Source organism: Populus euphratica, unplaced genomic scaffold (genome assembly GCF_000495115.2).
Source record: "Populus euphratica unplaced genomic scaffold, PopEup_1.0 scaffold12.1, whole genome shotgun sequence".
In the NCBI taxonomy this organism is placed as follows: Eukaryota; Viridiplantae; Streptophyta; class Magnoliopsida; order Malpighiales; family Salicaceae; genus Populus; species Populus euphratica.
This window is the reverse complement of record NW_011499858.1, coordinates 743,958-762,314: the sequence shown is the minus strand read 5'-3', so window position 1 is coordinate 762,314 and position 18,357 is coordinate 743,958. Positions and strand designations below refer to the sequence as shown.

The following is an 18,357-nucleotide window of genomic DNA, read 5'->3' as shown; positions in this document are numbered from 1 at the left end:
CGCTCTTCCTCAGGTATGGTTCATTGTCTCTCTTCTTTTTTGTCTTATAATCTTTTCACTCCTAAACATCTCGCCTTCCTTTCTGCACTCTCCCATCACCCTGATCCCACCTCCTATTCTGAAGCTGCCTGTCACCCTCACTGGCGTGATGCCATGGTAGCTGAAATACAAGCCTTAGAAGCCAACCATACTTGGACCCTTCAACCCCTTCCATCTGGCAAAACCCCAATTGGTTGTAAGTGGGTGTTCAAAACAAAGTTTTGGGCTGATGGTTCCATAGAGAGACACAAAGCTCGCATATTGGCCAAGGGATATGCTCAGGTAGAAGGTTTGGATTATCATGACACTTTTGCTCCCGTTGTTAAACTCGTTACTGTTAGATGTGTTCTTGCAGTAGCTGCAGCTCGTCATTGGCATCTTTTTCAGTTGGACGTTCACAATGCATTCCTCCATGGCGACCTTGATGAAGATGTTTTTATGACTCCTCCACCAGGCTATTTTCAAACAAACAGATGCCCGTGTTTGTCATCTTCAGAAATCACTCTATGGCCTCAAACAAGCCTCTCGCAATTGGTTCTCTAAATTATCATCTATTTTACTTATTGCAGGTTTCACCCAGTCCCAGGCGGATCACTCTCTCTTCACTCGCCATCGGGGATAGTCCTTCACTCTCCTACTTATTTATGTTGATGACATTCTCTTGGTAGGAAATGATCTCTTTAACATCAATAACTTCAAAGCCATACTTGCTCAACGCTTTAAGCTTAAGGACCTAAGCCAACTTAAATATTTCCTTGGCCTTGAAATTGCTCGCTCTCCTATTGGCATTTTCCTCACTCAACGCAAATATGCCCTTGACATACTTGCTGATAGCGGTCACCTTGGTGCACGTCCCTCTTCTTTTCCAATGGAACAACATCTCAAACTCAATAATACTAATGGTGATCTGCTGCATGATCCCAGTTCTTTCCGTCGTCTTGTTGGCCATTTGATATATCTCACGATCTCTCGTTCTGACATTGTGTTCCCTATCAATCTTTTAAATCAGTCCATGCACCAACCCCGACAATCACATTATAATGCTGTTGTCCGTGTTCTCCATTACCTCAAAGCTTCTCCAGGCCAAGGCTTATATTTTCCTTCTATTAACACTCTTTAAGTGTCAGCTTATTCAGATTCGGACTAGGCTAGTTATCCGCTCACTCGTCGTTCAACCACCGGTTTTTTTATTCAGCTTGGCACCAATCCTATTTCCTAGCGCACTAAGAAACAACATACGGTCTCTCGTTCATCTGCTGAAGCTGAATACCGTGCTCTTGCTTCCACCACTTGTGAACTTACATGGCTCAAAACACTTTTACATGATCTTGGTGTCCATCACTCCCAGCCTATGTTTTTACATTGTGATAACCAAGCAGCTCTTCACATTGCTCAGAATCCTGTCTTTCACGAATGTACCAAACACATAAAAATTGATTGTCATGTGGTCCGTGAAAAGCTCAAAGTCGGCCTTATCTCCACCCAGCACGTCCCTAGTCACAGTCAACTGGCAGATATATTCATAAAAGCTTTAGGTCGTGAAGCTTTTCAGGCATTATCACGCAAGTTGGGCATTAAGGATCTCCATGCTCCAACTTGAGGGGGAGTATTAGCAATATATATTCACTTTCCATCTATATATTATTGTACAGTTATTAGCATATATATTTCGGCTTGATCCTTGGAATCATTAGCAGATATTCAACAATTGTTAGCTGAGATATAGGATCGTGTTTTCCTTCCTCATGTAATATATACTACTGTAACTGTAGAATAAAATATATAGAGCAGAACAATTCTCTTCTTCTTACAATTATTGATATAGTTTTAGATGACAAGGAAGTTAAACTAAGATTTATAACTTTAAATATCAGCACAAGATTTAGAAGTAACTAGATTGATGTTTGTATTACGCTATGGATCCGTATTATTTTTTAGTAAAATATTTTAAGTGTTGCTAATGCATTTAAAAAAATAAGAGAAATATGATAATTTAGATTTAAATTCCAACCAATTAAATAATTTGGTTTTATTTGAATTATATGAGAAAAGGTTTTTTTTAAAAAAAAGAGGCAACAATAGTAATTGGACAAATATATATAAAAAAAATCAATGATGACCAAAATAAAAATAATAATAATAATAATAATACACTATATATCAACTTGGATTGAAGAATAAAGTTAAAAACAATAAAACTTTCATAAAAGATCAAATTGAAAACATAAATGAAAAAATTAAAAGACTAATATAAATTAAGATATTTAATGTTGTAACATGGGCTATTAATTAGGTTGTATTTAATAAATTTATTTATGAAAATCAATTTGTATTAAAGATTGACAACCATATAGAATTTATTAAAAAAATAAAAGAAAAAAAATATTATGCAAGGTTTGCACATATTAAAAACAGTAGAAAATAAATATTTAATCTATATAAAATATACAAAATATATATATGTGTGTGTGTGAATCATACTAACCTATGCAAAAAAATAAACACGCCAATATAATTAAAAAATAATTGTTATTCAACAAAGGCTAAAAAACTCAAAATAACCATAGAGAAGTGATATTATTAAAATATAAATTTAAAAATCATTTAAAAAACACATAAAAAAGCATTTATATTAAGTAATTAAAAAAAAAGTAGTGAGGCCAAGTGCTACTAGACCTAGTAAGCTAGACCTAACGCCTAGCCAAATCAAGAAAGGCTTGTGTGCATGCGAGCCTGCAATTCCAGACCCACTCGCGTGAGCTTTTAATTTCTTTTAAGTTTTATAAAATGTATGATGCGTTGTCTTAAAATCTCAAAATCTGACTACTAGCGTAGCTAGAAAAACAGGATTTTTTAATCTAAAAACTTTGAAGGAACCTTACTAAACCATTTCATGACCTCTTAAACATAAAAAAAAATAACCCGAAACCTAAAATTAAAAATTATTTTAGGCTCAAATCTATTTATTTATGTGTTTTCAAGGGACAAAACACATAATCTTAACCTCCTCTCATTATATGAAACCTTTTAAAGCAAAAATCAATTGTTTTAGAGGTTGAAATATTCCCCGACAATAACTTTCTTTCTCTAACTTAGAATTCAGCGACTCCTTCTCTTTTCTGTCCAAAAAAACTAAAAAGAGAAAAATAAAATTTGATATTAAAATATATTTTTAAAAAATTATAAGGACTGGCCACCTAATGGTTAAAAAAATTAAGAGGTGAAAATGAATTTTGGAAACAATTTTGTATCTTCCGTCTATGTTACCTATATTTTTCATTTCAGTTATCTTTGCTTTCAATTAAATTCTTCCTCCTAAAAAAACATGCAATTACAATTCATCCATAGGAATTGTGAAAGCATGAACAGTAAAATGTTTGCAGTGCTTTATCCACGATCTTTAGTTTTTGTTTATTAATAATTAGGGCTTGAATGTGGTTGTTGTCTATTCGATCTTGAACTTTAGAATGGAATCCTGATTTAAGATGCGAAGTCTAAGTCTGAGAATTGATTCATAGGACTGATATGGATTCAGATATTTGGTGTTTGGTTAGATCTGAGAGTAAAATATGATCAGAATGCAAATAAAAGAAGATGGTAATCTGATTGCTTAATCCTTTGTTATTAGCTAATTGATTGTTATCAATAACCATTCCTATTGTGGTTGTCTACATCAATAGACCATACTGTTTAGAAATATCAGTTTCATTAATCATATATATTGCTTAGAGCATGAGAGGATTACAATGTAAATTTTAATATTACTTGAATATTGGTTTGAATATCAAAAAAATAAAAGCCTGATTTTTTTATAATAATTAAGAAAAAAATATTAATAAGATTCAGTTAGTGCCGTTGTTAAAAAAATAATGAAAAATAAACAAGAGGCGTAGAAAGAGTTCTTCACGAGCAAAAACGACAAAAGAAGTGAATAGGAAAAAAAAATTAATGCATACAATTAGTTTTCCGTAGTCTAAAAGTACACCTAGCATTCACCGCCACTTGCAAACCCTAATTAAGCTGAACCACGCATCAGTGTTTCCTAATTACTCCAAATATTTCTATATAGGATTTTGCATTTATTGTCTTCAAAATTTCTTAACTTATTTGTTGTTATTTTCCTGTTCAGCAAAGCAAGCATCGAATTACCTTAGCTAGCATTAAGAGAAAATTAAACCTAATGAGCAGTCATTAAAGAAAATCTCGCAGGTAAAATCAAGATTTGTCGCCACATATATATATATATATATTCCATGCTTTGGGTTCCTTCAACAAATTAAGTTAGCAATATTCTCCAAAAAAAACCTAGCTCGTTCATTATCTTCTTCTTCAATTCAAGGCTTTCTCTACGTCTGTTGAGGTTAGTGTCTGCTGTTATATAAATTATTTCTCAGGTTCGAAATCATACACATGCATATTAGTTAGTCCGAGCAGTAATTAAAATTAATAAAATCATTTCATCAGACTTCTACTAATCAGTATCGTACGTAGATGGGTATGCCTTATTTTCATTTAAAAAAAAACAAAAAAAAAAAAAAAAGATGGGCATGCCTTGAATCTAAACCATAGGATTTATGGCTGTATAAAATCCATACACATCTAAAAGCATGCCTTCAGCATTGTGATGACTACAAATTAAAGAGCACTAGAAAGTTGTGGATCTGGTTTTTAATTATAGATATAAATCAGGTCCTGGGTCATTGCTTTTCTTCTTCTTCTTCTTTTCATTACAAAGGAGAGAGGCTGAAACTCTTCGGGGAGGACGACACTAATAGCGATTGAGCTACAACTTTTGATACTTGTTACAAACATACAATATGACATATGATCATGCTCGCATTCACATGGAGAAATGTGTGTTCTCCCTTCTGGGGTTAAACCTTTTTTATAAATTAATTATATCATAATCTCTTCAAAGTTCAAACCTGTACAATAACTCGGTCTCAGCTTAATCAATACTTGTTATTTCTTGTGTATATCGTTTTCACAGTTATGGATTCAAAAAAAAATGAAGCTCCCGACGGCAAAACGAAGGGGCGCTTCTGTTTGTTAGCATCTGGTGCGCTCATTTTCGTTGGCATCGCAATCTTGCTTTATTTTACCCAATTTCAGCCCCATAAGCCACGGTTTATCATTCAGGACGCTACTGTCTACGGCTTGAATTTTTCAAACCCAAACTTGCTAACTTGTAGCATGCAGGTCACTTTATCTACGAGAAACCCTAATGGCCATATTGGGATATACTATGAAAAGCTTGATGTACATGCTATCTATCAACACCAACGGATAACCCAAGCAACTGCGCTGCCTAGGACTTACCTAGATCACGAAGAGGTCTCTGTGTGGTCTCCGTTTTTGTACGGTAAAGATGTACCGATTTCTCCACTCGTGGCTGCTGGATTGATGGAAGACTTGAAATCTGGCTGTGTGTCACTCGATATCAAGGTTAATGGAAGGCTGAAATGGAAGCTTGGCTCGTCGATGATTGGCAAATATCAATTGATCGCGAATTGCCCAGCTTATATTCCTCTTGGAAACCCAAGTAAAATGGAGTCAGCAGTCAAGTATGAATTTGTGCAGCTTTGTAAAGTGAAAGTTGAGTAACTGAGCAAGGCCAGTATTTAACTAAATTCAGCTGATGCTACCTTGCTAGGGTTTTTTTGGGGCACAAATATTAATAGCTAGGAAGTTTATTTTGTGTGATTTTGAGTTTAATCAGGGTTAAATCCAAGTGCATTAAAAAAAATATGTTCGGTTAATATATACATTTTTATATATTTTGGGGTAATTTGAGCTTTAATTTGTTATTAATGATTTTATATGAGATAGTTCAGTGAAGATTTTACCTTTAAATCTATAATAGAATCTGATTCTATATGATCATGTTTTATAAATTATGTTCGATTAATGCACGCATTTCATCATATATGAGAGCGGAGATTATACTGCTATAGTGCATGGTTTTTGTCCCTTTTTCTTTTGTGCTTGAAAAATTATACAGTTATGGTCCTTGGATTTTTTTTTCTTCATAATTTCATCCTCATCCTATATTATGTTGACACATACTAAATTTTATAATTTGTTTTAATTTACATGCTCTTGCGGTAAGAAACATCTTAGCATTAAATTAAAGTTTGATTTTATAAAATAAAATTTAAGTTTATAATTAAAAAAATATTGAAATAATAAGAACGAAGGTAACGCTTCAAAAATCTAGACCTTTTGGTTTTCATTACATGTGGGGTGCATATAACTACAATTTGGTCATTAAAGTTTTTAGTTTTTATGTTTGGCACCTTTTTTAGGATTTTTCATTTCAATCCTAAACTTTTTTTTCTTTCCATTCTCTTTATGTTAATAGAGAGGAGCGGAAGTGATTGAAAAAAGAAAAGGAGGAAAGGAAGTATTTGGTTAGTAATATTCCATCAACAAAAAAAAAATTAATTTCAGTATCAATGAATTTGTTTCAGAGAGAGAGTTGAATGGAGATAATGTTTCCCTTTGAATATGTAATAAAAACTAAATCAGGACTTACAAAGTTGTTTTTAGTTTATTGAATTTTTGGGTTTTTAGAGTGATTGTAGATTTTATTTTAGATTGAAAATAGGTTTATTGATGTTCTTAAGATTATTTTTTTATGTGTGTTTTCAAGTATTAAAAAAAAAAGGCTAAAAATTAGGGTTCTAGGTATATAGGCAACCATCTTATGGTGTATTTGAGGGTCCTGGCAAGAAATTCTCTTCTTTTGCGTCCAGGTTTGATTCTCTATGTATATGTTTCTTATCTCTGTGATACCTTACTCATTTACTGGACTTGCACGGTGTTCAGTGGATCCGAGAATTAATTATGATGCGTGTAAATTGGTTCGAATATGATGAATTATCAAAAAAAAAATATAAAGTTGATGACATATTATTTGCTTGTTCAACCCGTACGGTTTGGATTTTTTTTCTAGGGCCAAATATATATGGTTTTTGTGTTAGATATCGCTTTAATTTTATTTTTATTTTTTGTAAAGCTTTTAATAAAATTCTGTTCAAATCATTTTATTAAAATAATATTTAAAGGATTATCTTATTATATTATTGTTTTAAAGAAGATTACAGCTTTTTATAAAGATATTAACAATTGCTTTATGAATAATTATGTATTCATCTAATATACAGAATTTCTAAATTAATTTTCTCATTAATATTAAGTAAGAATAAAATATCTATTTTTTATTTATTTTTTTGTAAATTTCTTGCATGTTTTCTCTAATTTATTGGTCTTATATTTTTTTTCATGTAAGTGTATAAAAATGATTGGTTTATGAGTTTCTTATTTTTAAATTGAAACTTGCTCTCATGATCTTAAAAAAAAAATATTTGAAAAACAATGTTTTTTATTAAAAAAATACATGAATAAGAAATATTTTTTTTTTTTATTCAAATCATTATAATTTTTTCAAAAGAAAAATTTATTGCTTAGTTTTATTCAATAAATAATAATGCTAATAAAAAATTATTTTTTACTGTCAACAAAAAAATTATAGCGAATATTCTTCATAATTTTAGTCGTCAGGGAGACGACAATATCGCTAAGCATTATAAATAATTTCTATATAACTATCATATATTTTCAATACTTGTAATCCCTCTATTACCAAAAAAAATCCTAATTTTTTGAAACTTCATCTATTAACACTTAACCTCCATTGTTTAACGCAAAATTAAACACCATCAAAGGTTTTGGATTGGTTGTAATGCACTTGATTAATTTAAACTCTATTAGGCACATTATAAATATCTGAAGATATTTTTTAATTACTTGGAAAACGTCGCTCTTCATAAAAATTGATCGTTATAGTTGCCCATCATTGTCACTAATGAAAATTCTTAAAAAATCGTTTCGGATGAAAACAATTCCGCCGATGGCTGTTCCATGCGAGACAGGTCGAGACCGAGGATAGCAAATTACAAGCTCTTCTCAGCTTCCAACCGCTCGCTCTCTTTCTGGAAGAGTTCCATTTCTTGAACCAGTTTGCTCAGTTTTTCAGTATCCTTGTCCTGAATCTCAAGAGGTACTTTCTCCTTATAGCCTGCTGCATTAATCTTCTTCTCCAATCTCTCCTGTTGTCTGGTGAAAATATTTAATGCAAGTAAATGAAAATATGCTTTACATATATATGGCGCGTTTTGTTTAGAAGTTTTAGACTTACTTTTGTATCTCATCGATTTTGTATCTCATCTTCACGAGCTCTACTTCTGCATTAACTTTTTCTCCAGCCTTGAGATAGACTGCAAGATTCTCGTTAACATTCTCAAATGCACATCCAGCTGGGGGGGCATCTTCCCCGCTCAACAGAACCTTCAGAATGATTTTATCTCAAAAATTATTATTTGAGCAAAGGATTAACATAAGAGAAAAAAATGCAACGTTCTCAAAAGTTGTAGCTCTGAAAAAATTGAATGAATTACAAACGACTCAGCGGGGTGTAAACAATGATGTTAAAAACCTGAAGGTCATATAAACCTGTTTAACTAACTCTAAGTACCAAGAGATTATATTAATATCTGGAACTGGAACACTTTGTGCCTTAATTAACTAACTCCGATTTCTTCATTTCTTCTCACCTGGATAATCTGAACATGACACCTTTACATATAAAGATAAGAGGAAGGAAAAGGGAAGGGAGGCCAGGAGTAGGTTTTCAGGGAGGGGAGTGGAGGAGCTGCCACTCTTGAAATGATCAGCACCGTCCGGTGTCCTTTGCATTCAATTCTAAACTCTGCTAAAACCAAAGGCAATAGCAGATACTTGATACTTGAATAATTTCCATCAGCAACACTAAATTTTAACACCAGCAAAATCCTTCAGAAAGGAAATTTTGGCGCGCATAACTGTTGTGTGCCAAGGGCTCACTAGTAATTTAAAGACTTGCAAGATATCTGTTAAAGTTGATAAGATGATGGCACGCATGTTAGGTCTACTCCTATGTTAAACCAACAGTGGCAGGGTGGCGACAAATCTTGATTTTACCTGCGAGATCTGGACGGTGCCTTTTGAGTTGGCAGTCTATCTTTCAAAGCCCATCTATAGCAAATGTGATAGAATACCTGAATAGATGACAAATTTTTTGCAAGGGTTAAGATCTCGAAGTTGTGGCTTGTAAGGATGTCTGCAACTGCTCTCATTTTGCAAAATGCAAAAGCTGGTAGCCTGGGAAAAGAAATGGATTGTTACGGAACATACGAATCATTTTTAAATACAGTAAAAAAACATCTTAAGACACTGTCAAACACATGTTCCCTTGGAAAAAGTACTTCATCACACTCTACAATCGTCTTTTTTCCTATTTTGTTCATTCAACTCTACTACATCCCACTCCACCAGTCTACATTTGGAGTGAGTATAGAAATTAATTCAAAAGCATCATATTTTATAGATTCTTAAACATTTGTGACAAGGTCTAACATGACTCATCTTGGATGTAATCACGAAGCAACACTTAACCATGCAAACAAACTGATGTAGTTGAGTTTGCGATAACGGGTAATTTTGAGCAATCAGGTATGGATTTATCATAATTAGATGAGAATTTGCTCCGGATAGATTACATGGATGGCCTAACAGATACATTTATAAACCAGAAAGCCTAGATATAATAACTTTTGATTCTACTATTGGATCACGCTAAAATTTTTACATGAGTTTTTTTAGATTGTTTTCCCTAAAGTAGCATGTAATCACTACTTTAACCGTCGAATCTTTAAATTTTGAAAATTTCATGTCAGAGCCCTAGTTTTAGTAGTTTTAATGATTTTCCTTGTTGTTTTTTTATTTCATATTTCTTTCTTTCATAATTTCAAATTTTTAATTTGTTTTTTAATTAAGATAAGATTTCTAATCTATTTAAAGCTTTATAAACCTCTTGAAGAATTATTATTCTACATAAAATAAAACTTACCAATTTAGAATTGATATTTGTATCGCTTTTTTCTCATTAAAATTAAAGTGTTCTAGTTTCCGTCTACATCACAAACTAACCAACCAAGACTGCTATATGGAAACACAATCAGAAAACTTGTATTGAACTAATGCACATAATTAAGCTAGCAAGCAAACAAAACAAAAATCCAATGTATACCTGTCATTTTTTCGGTACTCAAACACCTCAGCCCTCAACGACCTTAGACATTTAACAGTAGATTCAATAAGGTCCATTTCATATTCCACCTCTTCATTTTTCCAGGCCTGTAAAGTGAAATGAGGATTGATCATCACTGATAACTGAATAAACCTTGAGCTAAACTATGTTGTTAATTAGTCGCAAATCTATCATCGTCATTACCAACAGCTAGTGTGCTCTTTGAACTTACATCTGCAGCTGATGGGTACTCAGATGTCACAATCGACTCTTTCCTTGTATGGCCACTGACAGGAGGAAGGCGTTGCCACAATTCTTCAGTAACAAATGGCATAAATGGATGAAGCAATCTCAGTCCATTATCCAAACATACCCAAAGAGTATCTTGTGCAGAACTCCTCTCAAAGGCAAATGCTGGATCATCCCCAGCAAAGTAGGGTTTAATTGCTTCAATGAAAACGTCACAGAACTGATATTGCCACCATGAATACACTGTACTGGCAGCATATGAGAGCTCGTATGAATCCAAAGCTGACACAGATTTGGAAATAGCTTTGTTGAGTAGAGAGAGTATCCATTTGCAGCTAAAAGGCATGGTTTCTAGATTGAAATTTATTGGAGCGGTATAATCAGTGTCAAATTTGCTCATTGCAAACCGAACAGCATTCCATAGTTTGTTACACCACTGGCGATATCCAACAACTCGTTGGATGTCCAAATTTATTTTGTCAGACTGCAAATAGAAAATGACAATGATGTCAGTAAAGAAATTGAGTGCAAATAAAATTATTCAAGTGATCATAGTTAATGCATAAACACATTGACAAGAAGTATGAACCTGAGCTGTATAAGAGACAAGAGCAAATCGAAGAGCATCTGTACCGCATTCAGCTATACCATTAGGAAAGTCTTGCTTCTGTCCAGCTTTTGCTACAACCAGCTCTTTCTGATCCAAGTTACCTTCCTCAAGCCTCTTGTGAAGACCTTCAAGGCTTATCCCATCTATTACTTCAAGTGGATCAATAACATTTCCCAAAGATTTCGACATCTTACGGCCATGTGCATCACGAACCATAGGGTGCAGGAAAACCTGCATGTAAAACAATACATCAATATATCTATGGGAAATAAGGGGTTTGGCAGCTGAAGGCTCGAAAATGGAATTTTAGGAGATGTATTCTCAGACCTTCCTGAAAGGTACATCGCCTCCCAGTTGAATTCCTAGCATCACCATCCGAGCAACCCAGAAAAAGAGAATGTCATGCCCAGTTTCAAGAACTGAAGTTGGATAAAATGTTCTTAAATCATCGGTATCATCTGGCCATCCCAACACAGATAATGGAAATAAACCAGAAGAAAACCAGGTATCCAACACGTCTGGATCCTGGCTAATATCAAATTTCCTGCCAGAAAATTTCTGGCTAGCCTCAGCTAAAACCTCCTCCTCATTCCTACCCACTACCCAGTGATCATTGTAGACTCCAAAATCCTTCTCTGCATCATCCTCAAGTGTAACATACCATGCAGGAATGCGGTGACCCCACCAAAGCTGCCTTGATATGCACCAGTCTTGTGTGTTTCCCAGCCATCTATGGAGTTTCACAGCCATACAGAAACAGAGATATATTCGGGCAATGGACAAGCTAAGAAGATAAAACGTAAATGGCAAAATAAAAAAGAATAGCGAGAAGAATTTACTTTATCCATGTCCAAAAGCTATTGAAGAGACTGAAGCAATTACAACATGGAAAATCATATGATAACATTGTCAAAGAAACACATCGGACACTAGTCCTTAGCACGCAGAAACTTTAAACAACAAACGCAAAAGTACATGATCCTGCGGTCATATCATGTTTACTATTCATTTTTATTTTTGTTTTTCAGTTTCTTTTGTTATCTATCCAAGATTTATAATATGTTTTTCAATTAACTGATGAGAAGCAAATGCAAAGACATGAGACAACCTTTTCCATTCGGCCAAAAATTGCTTCGGAATGAATTCAAGCTTTGGATTTTCTCCATCTGTAGCTGCTTGAAGAGCTTGCTTTGCCAAACTATCACAATTAACAAACCACTGGGGCTTTAGCATTGGCTCCACAACATCATTGCTTCTTGAACAAAGGCCAAGATGCATCTCATTGTTTTCAGCACCTCTATACAATCCCTACAAGAAATATAAAGACGGATGCCATAGTACCAAAGACATGTGAAACAAGGAATAAATAATGGTAGAATAAACAGTTACATGTAATTACATAGAAAATGAATGCAAGATGCATTCTTAAGCATTACTGGGCAGGAAACAGGGAAGAATAAACACACTGCCAGGTGTGCACGTGTGAGTGTTTGAAAAGAGAAAGTACAATTTTTCATTTAGCAATCCATCAAGTATTATCACTTTAAAATTAAGAGTTTAATTTAATAGAGAATATTATAAGATGGAAGGATATACCCTTTTCTTCAGCGCTTCCTTCACTGCCTCGCGTGCCTCAAAACGTGGCATCCCTGAGAACTCTGCACCGCCATTATCATTTATCTTTCCATCGTCAGTAAAAATAACAATAAATTCAAGACTGTGACGCTTCCCAGCCTTAAAATCATCTTGATCATGGGCAGGAGTGATCTGCAAAACATCAGAGAATACTAACATTACATAAGGAGAATTTAAAAAAAAAAGTGTACATAAATATATATCAATTTTGACATTCTAAGTTCCAGAATCCAGACTTACCTTGACAGCACCTGTCCCGAAACTGGGATCAACAAGAATGGCATCACAAATTATTGGAAGTTTTCTTCCATTGAATGGATGATCAGCAAATTTCCCGTGCAGATGGCTGTACCTCTGGTCACCTGGATGTACGGCAATAGCTGTATCACCAAGCATTGTTTCCACCCTAGTGGTGGAAACAACTATTTCGCCTAGCCCTCCTTCAATAGGGTAGGCAAATGAGGTTAAAACACCAAACTCCACTTGTTTGTCATAACCAGGAATATTTAGAAATTTCCTCTCTTTGATGTCAATTTTATCGACCTGTAAACCAGAAGAGACTTTTAAATAAGTAGAACATGATCTAAAAGAAAATATTACCAGTTCAAGAAACCAACTTCATCATCAGATATAGCTGTTCGTAAGGTGCAGTCCCAATGTACTAGCCGGAGATCCCTGTGAAAGATATCATCATCAACCCCCTAAGACATATTCCCATTAAAAAGAAGAAAAAATAACCAAACAAAAATTTCAATGTATATAATATGCAGTAATTTAAATAATTTGTATTAGCTAAATAAGTGAAATATCCAGCTAAATCAAGACAGCCACGTTTTTCTGGCTCATATGTGTTATGATCAAAAGACTTTATTTGAGAAATTAAAACTCGAGCAAATTACACTATGAAATCCATAACATTCACTTTGAAGGTTGCAAGCCTTACCAATCACCATGCACATCCAAGATTCGTCATAGAAAGTTGGAAAAGGTACATATAGTAGTGTAAAGCAAAAGGAAAGGTTCAACCTCTAGCCACGAACACATTATGGAAAATTTAAGGTGTGGTAACAATACAACCAAATTCATTGTTGGTCACACAACACAGTCAGGAGGACGCACCATGCAATCAGGTAGATTCACATTTTTATGTCAGGTATGAATGTCAAAATCAAAGTTTCTTACTGTAAAAATAAATACCTGTATATAAGACCTTCCTTAAATAGCCGAACAAATTCCTCTATCACAGCCTTTGATCTTTTTTCATCCATTGTAAAACACTTGAAAAGAATATGAAGAGAGAGAACAATTAACAATGGTGAAGAAAACATCTATCAAAGGTCTAATTCAGTTAAAAGAATAAATAAAGTAAATAAATTCATGGAATAAAATCAAAGAGTGAAATTTCTAAATTTTACCTCGCGGGACCAGTCGAGGGATGCACCCAACCTGCGAAGCTGTTGTAATATGTTACCCCCATGCTCGTGCTTCCACTTCCAAACCTTTACATTAGAATTAAAAGAAGATAATGGTCATGACAAGAGGTAAATTTGATAACAGACAAGAAAGTAACCAGTAATGTCAAAGTAATTTTCTACTTATAACAACTCAAAACTCACTTCAGATATAAACTTTTCACGACCTAGATCATGCCTTGTCGAGCGGCACTCACGCATCAACTTCTTTTCTACTACGACCTGCCAATTGATGTTCAAACATCCTTTTAAGCTCATATAATTTGAAAATTCAGATGTTTGCGTGGAAAAATCATGTGTGAGAGATTATATGAATATTCGAGTGCAAAACAGCAAGTTCACACCAAAAAGTTAAGCAAATACTAAACATATCGGGTGTAACATATGAATATTTCATGTATATTATGAATAGCTAGCAGTCCAGATGCCAAGAAGATGGATGCACAGGTACAGATATCTAGAGAAGCAAGTGAAAATTTAAAAAGTAAAAGATGATGTAACCTGTGTTGCAATCCCAGCATGGTCAAGACCAGGCACCCATAAGGCATTAAATCCAGACATTCTCTTCCAGCGGATCATTGTATCCTACTCAAGAAGAACCATGGTTTATCAAGAAAATGAGTAATTGATAAACCATGGTTTATCAAAGGGAAAAAAAAGAGGGAGGGGGGGTGAGAGAAAAGAATGCCACCCCACCTGAATAGCAGCTGTGAGCGCATGCCCTAAATGTAGGTTCCCAGTCACATTTGGTGGGGGAAGCAACTGCAGGCCAGATAATGAAGAAATAAATCAATCAAAAAACACAGAAAAATGAAGTCAGCTACAAGAAGATTAACCCATCATTTATTAGTCATTGAATAAGTAGCTTTGACGTGTAGAAAGTATGTGAATTATCTAGAGATGGAATAATTACTATAACAAAAGGGGGTTTAGAACTGTTGGCATCGGCCACAAAAAACCCTGAAGCCTCCCACCACTCGTACCAACTGAAAAATTCATGATACAAAAAATGATAAAATAAATTTGAACACGGCATGATCAAAGGTTTTTTATAAGGGCAGCTGACACTTACCATTTCTCTACATTGGAGGGATTGTAGTTTTTTGGCATAATAGCAGAAAGTCTTTTCTTTTGTCCCGAAGGTGTCAGGGAGTCTCTATAATCCTCTTCCTCCTCCACCACCTTCTCCTCCTCTTCTCGCCTTGATTTTTTCTTAGATTGGAGTTGTACCTGTGATAAAATAAAAAAATAAAAAAAAAGGAAAACACACGACTTTAACATTTGAAATTCAAGTCAATTCTTTTTATTAAGTCAATCAAATACCTTAAATTTAGCTTCTTTTTGTGAAGCTTTAAGTTTTTTCAGTTCTTTTTCTCGAGCCTGAAATAAATATAAATAAATGAGAATTAAGAATGCAAAGTAATAAATAAAAAATAAAAATAGCAGAATTTTAATTTCAAAGAGAAAGAACCTTCTCTTCCTTCTTTTTCTTGCGCTCTAGTTGCTCGGGTGTTGCTTCCATTGCTATTGATTTGTTCAGTTGTCAAAGACAAGAATACAAACAAATTATGATCCGTGTTGTCCTTTGTAAAACCTAACTCACAAACACCAATCTATAATAACTGGCTTCCTGTGTCTAATTCATGGGTGAAAATGACAGACAAAACAGAACGATCATTGGGATGCTAACAAAAAGCAACCAAAGGAAGCAGCAAAATTTTAAAAAATCACAGCTTTCACATCCATGGTACATCAGTGGAAACTTATAGATAGTTCTAACCTATTATCAGAAAAAGATAAGCACAGAAGCAGCAAGATGGAGATCACAGGGCAAAGAACAGAAACCTTTTTAAGGACCAATTTATTAGCTCTTAAAGTCTTGATTAATCAATTTCTGTTGATGTAGAAAATAAAATAAAATAACCAGAGACCAAATGGTTTTCTTGATTAAATCAAAAGCACAGAATCTTGTTTTTTACTCTAGACACAAGCAAGCTGACGATGCGCACATACAAATTGCTCTCCACGGAAAGGGGGGGAAAAACCTTTGGTTTTTCATACACACTGACCTGTTAGTTTTTTGTTGGACAAGAACTGCTCTCAACGCAGTCACGTAAGTTTGTTTTTCTTTCACCCGCAAAACAAAAATAAATAAAAGGGGCACCCCTAAAATTTATAAGTCCTAAAATGAAACTGATACAAAACCTTTTGACCGACCGATACCCACTAGGGTTATTCCCAACCGTTAATCAATTAAATAGCTTCAATTGTCATCACTTGGCGTTATCAATATCACATTTCTTCCTTCGATTTTATCTTTTTAAGAGTTGAAGCCTAGTAACTTGGGGGTGATGGAGAAAGACACTCTTTTTTTCTCTTTGGATCGCAAACTGTTTCTAACTAAACACAAGTGAATTGAAGTGAATATAAAGTTCACACAGTTTTCTTAGCAGCCAAGCATTCAGCAAATGACCAGATCGTAAAAATAAATAAAGAAGTAAAACCCCACCTAGAAAACTGCTAGAAAATTTCTTAAAACCCCAGACAGATCCAACAATTTTCTTCTTCGCAAAGCAAGCAACTTTATAAGACAAAATTCAAAACAATTTTCTGGGTCACTTACAAAATACAAAAAGGAACAACATAAAAGCTCTGCTTGTGGTTTTCTTCCATTTTCTAGGAAAACAAACACTACGTAAGTGAAAGGGGAAGAGGATAGAAGTTACCTGTCAGACAGCAACTTCTTGGCGAAGAAGAAAAAACTTCTGTAAATACGGCTACCAGTTACAGAGAGAGGAAACTGTGGAGAGGAAGATTAGGGTTCTGAAAGCAGACGGCGGTAGTAACTGGGCTGCCAAAAGGGACCAACCACCAATTGCGTATAAACTCCTGAAGAGGAAGGGAGACCTGATAGGAGTCAGAAAATCGTGGGTGAATGTGATATGGTTTCCTTTTTTATGGCGGGAACTCTTGCTTTCTTTCCTTATGATCTATCACTCTGACCCACTTATATTTCTAATTCAGGAAACTGGCTCCTTTTGTTTTTTTTTTTTTTCTTGTTCTCTTTGGACAAAGAAAATAAAATAATTAAGACAAAAAACAATTAAGTTGCAAGAAATCGTGGGTGAATGTAATATTTTTTTTATTAAAACAAATAATTTAGGGCACTCGACTTGGCAAAAAATATTTGTATAATATAATTACATAATAAAAAAAACAGATAACGAAAATAAATATACCAACTTAAATTCTCATAAAATGAAGCTTGGAAAAAAAAACTAAGGTTATAGTTGACTGGCTCCAACACTATTAGCTATTTTCTATTCCTTTTAGTAAAAAAAGAGGGAGAGAGAGGATTTAAATATTTACTATTCATTTTAGGGTACCTTTTTGTACAACACTATTAATTTAAATTTTTTTAAATCATATTTTTTATTTTAATTATATACTTTATAGATTTATTAAGAATTAAAATTTATTTTTTTATTTTTTTAGATTATCACAATTTATTGATTTGAAATATGAGTTTAACCAATTAACTTATTTTTTTATTGTTTTTTAATTAGAGTTTTTTAATTATTATTTTTAACACTGAATTAATTAAAAATTAAATTTTATAATTTTATTTATTTATTTATTTATGAGATTGTATTTATTTCATTATTTGGGTTATAAATTTCATAGATTAATAAAAGTTGACTAAAGCTTTTTGTGTTATTTCTTAAAATTATTTTTCAATTCCAATTACATCTTTTAACATTAAGTTTATTTAGGATTAAGTTTTATAATTTTTTTATTTTTTTTTATCAGGTTGTTCCAGTCTCATGATTTGGCTCGTAGCATTGGCAAGTTAACTCGGGTTGACTCGAATAATTTTTTTGATTTTTTTTTAATTATTTTTTTAACTTCATCATTTATCATTAAATTTATTGATAATTGAGTTTCATAATTTTTTTATATTTTTTTATTATGTTATTATAGTCTCTGACATATTGATTAATAGATTAACTTTAATTAACCAAAATTAATCTAGTATGTTGTCTTCTCAATATTTATAAAATAAAATCATTTTAAATATTTATTTTAAATCAAATTCAATTTTTATTAATTTTTTAAATGATCTTTTAACTTGTTAAATTAGTCGAATCACATTCAATCAACCCTCAAATAATTTTAAATGACATTACACTATAAAAAAAAACAGTAACAACACCTAATATTTT

The 18,357-nt window shown here is 33.3% G+C and overlaps 2 protein-coding genes across 5 annotated transcripts; one reads left to right on the top strand and one right to left on the bottom strand.

The window, feature by feature from the left end:
* Nucleotides 1-5,031: 5,031 nt before the first annotated feature.
* On the top strand, nt 5,032-5,643 carry LOC105123906 (protein YLS9-like). Its single transcript, XM_011023692.1, has one exon. It carries the CDS (start codon nt 5,032-5,034, stop codon nt 5,641-5,643), a length of 612 nt encoding a protein of 203 aa, XP_011021994.1.
* A 1,916-nt stretch (nt 5,644-7,559) lies between these two features.
* LOC105123905 (valine--tRNA ligase-like) lies at nt 7,560-17,124 on the bottom strand. 4 transcript variants are annotated; one of them, XR_841968.1, is made up of 21 exons: nt 15,606-15,770; nt 15,458-15,514; nt 15,207-15,364; nt 15,048-15,120; nt 14,831-14,896; nt 14,636-14,719; nt 14,279-14,356; nt 14,078-14,161; nt 13,860-13,939; nt 13,280-13,337; nt 12,903-13,205; nt 12,624-12,794; nt 12,136-12,335; nt 11,355-11,757; nt 11,007-11,258; nt 10,401-10,901; nt 10,169-10,275; nt 9,138-9,240; nt 8,240-8,388; nt 7,938-8,157; nt 7,560-7,590 (listed from the first exon to the last, which is right to left on the bottom strand). XR_841968.1 is itself a non-coding variant. In XM_011023689.1 (21 exons), the coding sequence occupies exons 2-21, from the start codon at nt 15,654-15,656 to the stop codon at nt 7,995-7,997; spliced, it is 3,141 nt and encodes a 1,046-aa protein (XP_011021991.1). In that variant the 5' UTR covers nt 15,657-15,658; nt 16,861-17,124; the 3' UTR covers nt 7,825-7,994. The 4 variants fall into 4 exon arrangements, 3 of the variants coding, with proteins under 3 accessions (XP_011021991.1, XP_011021992.1, XP_011021993.1); XM_011023689.1 differs by lacking the exon at nt 7,560-7,590 and adding an exon at nt 16,861-17,124 and having other exon boundaries at nt 7,825-8,157; nt 15,606-15,658; XM_011023690.1 differs by lacking the exon at nt 7,560-7,590 and adding an exon at nt 16,861-16,897 and having other exon boundaries at nt 7,825-8,157; nt 15,606-15,674.
* Between the last annotated feature and the right edge of the window lie 1,233 nt (nt 17,125-18,357).